The sequence below is a fragment of the Alosa sapidissima genome, chromosome 22 (assembly GCF_018492685.1).
Source record: "Alosa sapidissima isolate fAloSap1 chromosome 22, fAloSap1.pri, whole genome shotgun sequence".
NCBI classification, from domain to species: Eukaryota; Metazoa; Chordata; class Actinopteri; order Clupeiformes; family Clupeidae; genus Alosa; species Alosa sapidissima.
Window position 1 is genome coordinate 17166962 of NC_055978.1, and position 8716 is coordinate 17175677.

At 45.4% G+C, this 8716-nt stretch overlaps 1 protein-coding gene across 1 annotated transcript in view; it reads right to left on the minus strand.

Annotated features, from left to right (window-relative positions):
- The window catches only part of pthlha (parathyroid hormone-like hormone a), an 11041-nt gene extending 2887 nt beyond the window's left edge, over positions 1 to 8154 (minus strand). Inside the window, exons 1-2 of the mRNA XM_042079467.1 lie at positions 7408 to 8154; positions 6604 to 6723 (exon numbers count right to left, since the gene is read on the minus strand). Coding sequence (XP_041935401.1) covers positions 6604 to 6710 — 107 coding nt within the window. The 5' untranslated portion in view covers positions 6711 to 6723; positions 7408 to 8154. The remainder of the gene's footprint in view (positions 1 to 6603; positions 6724 to 7407) is intronic.
- Positions 8155 to 8716: the final 562 nt, after the last annotated feature.

Consider the following 8716-nt stretch of genomic DNA (forward strand, 5'->3'; position numbering starts at 1 on the left):
TCTCTCACACTCTCTCACTCTCTTTCTCACCCTCTCTCATTCACACACATACACACACACACACACACACACACACACAAACACAAACACACAAATACAAACACACACTCACACACTAACAGAATACCCCACACAGAGCACATTGATGGTTGACCCCCTGCAGAATTTTCCCTGTCGCCCGTTCAATGTGCTTTTACTTAAAGCAATGTGGGCTTGCGAAAACCTGGCCTCCATCCAGTGTCTTGGTGATACTGTATTTACCCAAAAGGTTTGCCGTGCCAGATCCCTGTGTCTAACTAAAATAAATCTGAAGTGGTGATGCGAAACACCTTCAGTGGAGGAGCTGGCTGAGAGGGATGATTTTTCAGGTGTTTAGGAGGCTAAAACTGCCTTAATATATACAGTACATCTTTAGTCGTCTCGTTTTTTTTTTGTCTCTCTCAGACAAATAGACTATTTGTCAAAATGAGTGCTGGAGTCTTATCAACGGTGAGTGCTTTTCAGTGGTGTCCCTTTTTTCTTTTCGTCCTCTAAGATGATTATAAATTCAAGTCAAAAATAGACCATATCCTTTTGGCCTTTGCTTCCAAGTAACCGTACAGTTTGTCCAGTTTTAAATCAAACTTTTTTCTTTTTCTTTTTGAAATGGAACTTCAAGAGCCTCCAACGTTAGACAGCTGACAGCTACTGCCTACTGCAGTCCCACGGCAGCACTGTGTGTGGATTTGGATACTGGGCACACCGGCCAGACGTCTTGAAACAATTACACATATCACTGAGCCGGTGTGTCCCAGGTGCCAAAGTAAAGCATAATTCAGTGTTATTTCAAAATATTCGCTCTTTTACTTTCGGGAGATTGCTGGTGGTCACAGACCAGGCTCACTGAACTGTCTGATGGAGGTCTTTAACCTCCAAAAAAAGAGAGAACGGGAGAATGGAAAAAATTTCATCAGCACACCAGTAGATGGCAGTGCGTGTGTATATAAAATTCATTATCCAGGTAGGGAACAAGTTCCATCATGTCCAGGAATTGCCTGTGTGCTTAAAATACTCGGCAAACTCAACTGATGCTGGTGACTCTGCAAACATATGTTTTCTGAATCATCAGACCTACTTTAAAACACCAATTTGGAAACGGACAAAAACAAAAACAGCCCTTGAGTGTGTTCTCTGGAATACGTTTGAGTGCCATATCATGACTCTGAATTTGACACTATTTGAATCCCACATTTTGTTTTAAAATTAAAAATGTGTGAAAACTAAACTGGTTTGCCGTCCAACTCCACTCTAAACTATATAGTTCCCGCTGTAGGTCAGTGCAGGTCTCGGTAATCAAAAATGTGCAAAAAATTTCCTTCCATTCTCAAGCCTCACACTCTCCGGCGTGTTCACCTTACAACACAAACAACTTCAGAATTAGACCTCATGTGGCCCAAAGGCCTTAAGGCCTGAGCTGTGCCTTCCATCTCCGCACTGTCTCTTTGACTGACAGGTTAAACTGCTATTCTGTCGACTCCACTTTAGCTTTCATTTGCCAACAGCTGAAAAGCCTGAATATGAATATGAAATCGTTGGCTATCGGACTTCAGCATGATTTATAATGGAGCAAATATCCTTTTTTTCCACTCTTGTTAAATTGATACATATGGTCACTCTTGCCAAGCGACGTGAGATGAGTTTTCCTTTCTTTGGAAAAAGAAGCCCCCCCCCCCCCTCCCAACAATCCAGCGTCTCCTAAATAATGCACACTGTCACACCAGAGTTCTAAATGAGCAGAGAGCAAGCCCTCGCTACTGTCGCTTTTCATTATCTTCCAAAAATTCTGGACAGATTTATGAGTGTAAAATATCCTCAGAGGGCAAATCATTGCCACGAAAGCCAAACGCCAGTTGTGCCGTGTCCATAGATGGCTGAATGGACAAGGGTAAGATGACAGACTCCAAATTATAAAACATAAACACTCAAGCATTTTTTTAGGTAGGCCAAGACAAGAAATTCATTGTTGTCCACGCTACATTGAAGTTAACTCAACCCCCCGCACCTCTGCTGAATGAAAAACAAGACAAGCCCTCAACAGTAGTGATGTATTGCAGGCAGAACCTTGAAGAATATGGTCCTAACTAAAGTTCTGCTCCAGTCACTTTTATATATTTCTCCTTGTGTGTTGTGGACAGATATATGATATTATGTCACCTTTCTCGTTGATATAGTGTTTATAATGAACGCATAAGGAAAGCTGGGGTAGCAGGAAGCAGACTGGGGGGGCCTTCAGAGTTTGGGCTGTAGGAGCTCAACCAGAACCCCCCCCCCCCCCCCCCACCCATCCACACCATACAAGCCCTGACAGTCCATGAAAACGCAAGCGAGTAGCTACTAAGTCTAATGGTGCAAAGCAGGCAACCCCAGGGATACGGCAACAAGCCGACACCACTGAAATTCACTGGACCATTTTTGACACTACCACTTGCAGTGGTAGAGGACGATGGGGGGTCTGCAAAAGGAAAGGAAGAAAGAAAAAGGATGGGAGGAATAAAGAAAGATTGAGAGACTGCTCATGTAATAGAGAAACAGAGGAAGGAAGGGGAAGAGGGAGAAAATGAGAAAAAGAGAAGTAAAAGAACAGAGAGAAAGAGAAAGATGGCCTGACTCAGCTGCTAGTCCAACCAAGCACCTGGACAGGAGCTGCGTAGAGCCTGTTGGCCAGGCTGTGTTATCATTTCAGATACAGAGCGCAGCGGAGGATTGGCCTGGCCTTTCATGCACCGCCTGGCCCTGGTGTTCTGTTACTCCGGCCCTAATGCTTAGGAAAATACAGTGTGTAGAAAATGGGGTTAGAGCTCAAACCGCCGCGACACATTCGACAAGAGCTGAGCAAAGCCGGGCTGCTCGCGGTTCTTCAACAAGCTTGTCTGCAAGGTCCAGCACCGAGACTGTCTGGCCGCAGGCCAAGACAAAAAAAAAAAAAGAAAACACCTCAGGTTGCATCTCGTTGTGTTGTTTTAAGGTAGTGGAGGCCCGTAGAGTGGAAGGGTAGAACTGCATAGTGTGAGTTCAGCCTACATGGCCGCTAAAATCCCGAGTCATGCCATTTGAAGTCGGCACTAATAACAAACAGGACAGTGTGTGCGAGCTGGTGACAGAGCAAATAAATTGAGTGTGTGTTTTCTCAGGGGTTGGTGGTGATGTCTGTCTGAGAGGGTGTGAGAAGTTTTTCTCAGATTTGCTAACGGGCTGAAAATTAATGGAGAAAAATATCATAGTTAATTGGAAAGTCATAATTGGCCCGTGGTTCAGACGGTTGGATCCGACGAGCGAAACATTCACAGTTTAGCATTACAGAAAAATCTTACACTGTGAAAGTCAACAGATGGATTTGAAATCAATACTTGCCGATTGGAAAGCTTTCAGAAAATTATTTTCTTGTCCCAAGCATAGATAAACAGGAGGAGAATGGAAGGGGGAGTTACATAATAGGATATTTTCTTCTGTGTAGAAACCTGTGTGGTGCCCGTTCGAAGAACAGGCTTTGATCCTCAATGAAAAAAAAAATGAAATTGTTGAAATGTTGCTATCCATGTGGATAAGACCTAATGAAAGTGGCTTTGTTTATATGCATACAGATATTTCCTGTAATGCTCGCTCTGCAAAATTCTGAGGGGGTTAGGATGGAGGGAGGCAAGGGGGAGGGGGTGATGGAGCGTCTCTGAAAAATGATCGCCCCTCTGTTTTTACTTTTAATAAGCTCACTTCAAACACTCCCTAAGGCACAACTAGAGAAAAGAAAGAAAGAAGGGTGGGGGATCAGGGGGGAGAAAAAAAAAGAAAAGGCTCAATACATCCTGAGGTGGCACACATCCAACAGACGTTTCTCTCTCTGTCTCTTTCTCCCTCTCTCTCTCTCTCGCTCCCTCTCTCTCTCTCTCTGGCCTACCTGAAGATAATTGTTTCTCTGTGCTGCACAAGAGAGCAAGGAGGACGGAAGGGAAGGAGAGAAGGAGGGAGGGTTAAGGGGGAGAGACAGGGGAGACTGAGAGATGGAGAAAGGAAGAGAGATCTATGTGTAACATTAACCACAATGCATGTCATTTCTGCCTGCTTTTTTACCGTGTGAATTCTGACGGCTAACTTGGACCAATGTCAACGAAAAGTGGAGTATGTAATGTAACGTAAAGTGGTGCATTGCTGGCTCCATTGATTACTCAGTCCCTGCAGTGGATGCATGCATTATGGCCACATTTGTTGGTCCATTAATAATTTAAGCTCTTAAGGGTCTACTATGATTAGGTATGTCTCCCTAACCTCAGACCATGAAGTCTTTGCAAAATTGGCTTCTAGACATTAGCATGCCTACAAAGTACTCCAGTACAGATAAAATACTGAACCCAATAACCCAATAATGACACTGTTATCCTTACTTGATTAATTCCAGACCTACAAAGAACATACAAATGTTCTTTCAGCCATATTTTAATAAAGCAATCCTTCATTTTTTTTCACCAGATTCCCAGAAAAGTAACACATCTGTATCATGTGCAATCAACAAGGCCCTGGTAAAGTAATTAGCGACTGATTTGGCAACACTGCCACTCAGGGACTTGGAGGTGAAATTTTAACATCTCCCAAGTGACCATTCACGGACGATTTACTGGCAGCCAAAAAACAGGAGCTTCTGCCTCCCCCTCCCGTTCAGTACTTTTCCACAGAAAAAAAGAAAGACTGAACGTCTACTCCTCCACAGTTCCTTTTATCACCGGCTTCTGGTGATTCATATTTTTCCTCCAAAATAGGCTACTCCCCATTAGACAAACTCCACAAAGTCCCATTAACTTGCATTGCCGCGTGCACAGTGTTTGCTTTTGCACCCTTGGCTGTGGGAGCTAGTCCGAGCGAGACCCCCCACACACAGTGATAAGCATCAGCTCAATATCCTCCGTCTCATGTTTAGACTAGAGCACCCCATTAAAGCATTATTGCTGGGCCCATTCTCACTGAAGTCCTTCTTGTTACAGATGACACACTCTCCTGCCTTAACACGAGCCTGGTTTTAATATCCTCTTTTTTAAAAAAAAAACGCCCTTCTTTGCTAAGGGAACCATGTCCCTGAGATATCCAACAACTTACACCGCCACAGTCAAATCAGTTTCAGATGTGATCTTTTCCCGTGTTACGGGGTGGTGGGGTTGATGGTGGGACGGGGACGGGGACGGGGGGGTTTGTTGGAGTGGAACGTGTGGATTCTGTTAAGGGGCTCACAGCACCGACCCTAGTCGTATGAGAATCCCAGCGTTCCGAGGGAAACGGGGGAAGGGAACAAAGCCCTACAGATGTGTCAACGTTATGGGGATGCCCTGCTGGGCTAAAATATCCACCACCTTGCGCTCTCCTTCCCACATCCTCTCACAGTGGCGCTCTATTGCTTCATTAAAAGTTGATTTCGAGGCGGAGGGGGCAAGCCACTGGCAGAGCGGACACGCGGACAAACATTGCGGGGAGATTATCTTTCCAAAGGGAAAAGCTCTCGGCGCATGTTTTGCATTCTGGGCCCCGGACTCGGGGGGTTTTGAAACTTGAAAGAGGGTTTACACTGCTAGGCATAATATACTTCAGCGGGAGCGCCCGCGTTTGGCTTGGTCTGCCGCCTAGTAGTGCATCAGCATTATTTCACTCCCTTCTCTGCTCTCCCTCTCTCTCTCCCTCCCTCCCTCTCTCTCTCTCTCTCTCTCTCTCTCTTTCTGTATCTTTGCTCAGGGCTCCTCTTTATCCAGATAACAAAGTGGAGTCAGTGAGGGTGGAGGATGGAGGGTAAGAGGAGGCTGATGGGTGTTTTGGTGGCGGGCAGGCAGCAGAAGTGAGCTAGAGGTGGGGAAGGGGCTAGGGGCTGGTGGGGTTGGAGAGAGGTGGAGAGAGAGGTGGCCTAGAGAGGGCAGCTGGCTGGCTGAGAGGGGGCAGTTCGTGGGGGGGGGGGTGGGTTAAGGAGGAGGTGGGGAGAGCTGGCAGCAGGGAACAAACAAGGGCATTTCTGTTTTTAGCAGGTGGTCCGCAAACCTCGGCCTGCCGCTCGCTCCGACTGAGAGCTGGTCGAGGTGGCAGACTGAGACATGTGGAGGGATCCTAAACAAGCGTGGGGGGGGGGGGGGGGGTGGGGTGGTTGACGGCAGGAGGCCAGGGGAGGTTACAAGGCTCCAGACTCATTGCTACAGCGCTCCATCACTCTGAGGGTCTCCCCCCCCACTCGTTAAGCAAACTTGCAGGTGGGCGCAGACTATCAAAACAGCTGCCGGCACGTCTCCCAAATGAGGATATTTTCCAGCCTATTAGAGGCTACCCACTCGCTCTCCCACCGTGTAGTGGAGTGATGTTGACATGGAATAATGATGATGATAATAATAATAATAATAATAATAATAATAATAATAATAATAATAATTGTGCCTGTAGCTTTTTTAGCGTTTGTTAAGTTTTTCAATATCTTATCCTTTTTTGTTTATACCCAAACATGCCAAGACATATGCTGAAACAAAACCTTCTGAACCTAAAATAGGAATTCATGAAAGAAAACAACAACAAACACAGCAACAGCAACAACAAAAAAAATCAACTTACATTCTGTTGCTGAGAGCATCTATGGGCCTCCCATAATGTGGCACAGGAGAGCACAGTAAGAACACTGCCAAGCACCACTGTTGGAGCAATCTTCTTGAACAGAACATTTTGCTGCTTGTCCTGTGTATGGAGAGAGAGAGAGAGAGAGAGAGAGAGAGAGAGAGAGAAGAAGCAGAAAAAACACAGTTAGTTAAAGTGGAGAATGGTGTGATAATTGCACATTCTGTTTGTAATTGGTAGTGAACAAAATGCTCCCATTTGAGGTAAACGTATCTCATTAATGTTTTTTATTGTATCTTTTCAGAAACATAAATGTTACTGAAGCCGTAAAAAGTTTTTAGGAAAAAAGGTCTTGTGTTTGTGTGTGTGTTTGTGTGTGTGTGTGTGTGTGTGTGTGTGTGTGTGTGTGTGCATGTGCGTGTGTGTGTGTGTGTGTGTGAGTATGTGTGTGTTATATTTTAAACATGACTTCATAAATGTAAATCTTGCCCACGGAGGGATGGTGTTATTTCTGGTAAATAACTGCAAACAGACAATGAAACTATTTATTTAAACCACTAAATAAATGATTGTCCTGTTTTTCCCACTACACATGTTTCTCCTGTCGGGTAAGTCAAGTCCTGCCAGTTCAGACTGTATGACTGCAGAGCTTATTTAACTTAAAACAGTCCAGCATGTTTCGGAATGAGAAAAAGGGAGAATTCCACTGAGTCCAATCTGCCACAACAAAAACCCCAACTTGCCTCGCGAAAACAAAAAGAAAACAATCAAAAGGAAGAAGGGACCAACTGAAAGAAGACTTACTCTTCCGAAGCGATGTCTGTCCCGCACAGCCTCTGGTCAGTTCAGTTCTGTTCTGTTCGGTTTCTTCCTCTCACAGACCCAGAGGGGGGAGAGAGAGCGGGAGCGAGGGAGAGAGAGTGGGTTCACTCTCACAAATGTTTCCAGCAGGCTGTGATAAATCAAAGAAGTATAGAAGGGAGGAGAGAAAAAAAGACAAAAAAACAAACAAAAACAAAACAAAAACAAAAAATCTGTTAGAATCTTTAGGTCAATCCAGGTGATAACGCCCCTCTCGGATGAAGAAGCCTTCAAACTTAGTACCACTCTGTCAGAGGAGGTCTACTGGTCTATGGGACTATCCCAACATAAATGGATCCAAAGTCCTCCTTATCTCCAAGTGACACTCTCTCTCTGTCTTTTTTCTTTAAAATTGTTCTCCTCTCCTTGTTTCTTCCCCAAAACTGGTCTTTTCCTGGGTTGAATGATGGAAATAAAACAAGCCAAAAAACATTGAAAAAACAGTGAAGATCGTCCAAGTTTTTTTTTTTAGTTTTTTTTTTTAACAAAAAGTGGATGTAGTGATATGTCTGTATTCTTGGTGCTGGATAAGCCCTCTGGTTCTGGTCTCTGTAGTTGTGAGGCTATTCTCCAGGTATAGCAGTGATCAGAAGCTGAGCTGAATAGGCTGAAGAGTTCTGCCCAGCACTGCTGTCGCTCTCTGTTCTGCAGGAGGAGAGAGGGAGCCAGCCAGTTATAGAGGCAGCAGGAGCGCTGGCCCGAGTGAGTGATGGGAGCAAAGTTTGTAGCATGCTGTCCGAGCAGGTTGGAAGTTAGGGGAGGAGAGGAGGAGGAGGAGGAGGAGGAGGAGGGAAAGAGGGAGGAAGGGAGGGAGGGAGGGAGGGGTGGCAGGAGATAGGGAGAGGAGGAAGGGAAGGGAAAAGAAGGAGGAGAGAGGAGAGGAAGGGGGGGTGGTGGAGGGCAGGTCTGTAGAGAGAGAGGGAGAAAGAGAAGGGGGAAGAGAAGGAGAGAGTGAAAGAGAGTGTTCGCAATGGGTAGTGCATAAAGGAGTAAACTTCTGTCTCTGTGTGGGTTAGAGTTGTGTGTGTGTGTGTGTGGGTGGGTTTATGTGTGTGTGTGTGTGTGTGTGTGTGTGTGTGAGAGAGAGAGAGAGAGAGTGCATAACTGAGTGTATGTGTTAAGGAGGGACAGAAAGAAAGGGAAGGGATAGAAGAGACAGCAAAGGGATGGGAAGACAGAGAGAGACCTTCTATGACAAGAAGGTGGCGCCCAAGCAGCACTCGCAAGCACAGAGATTCCGGACTGATTAGGG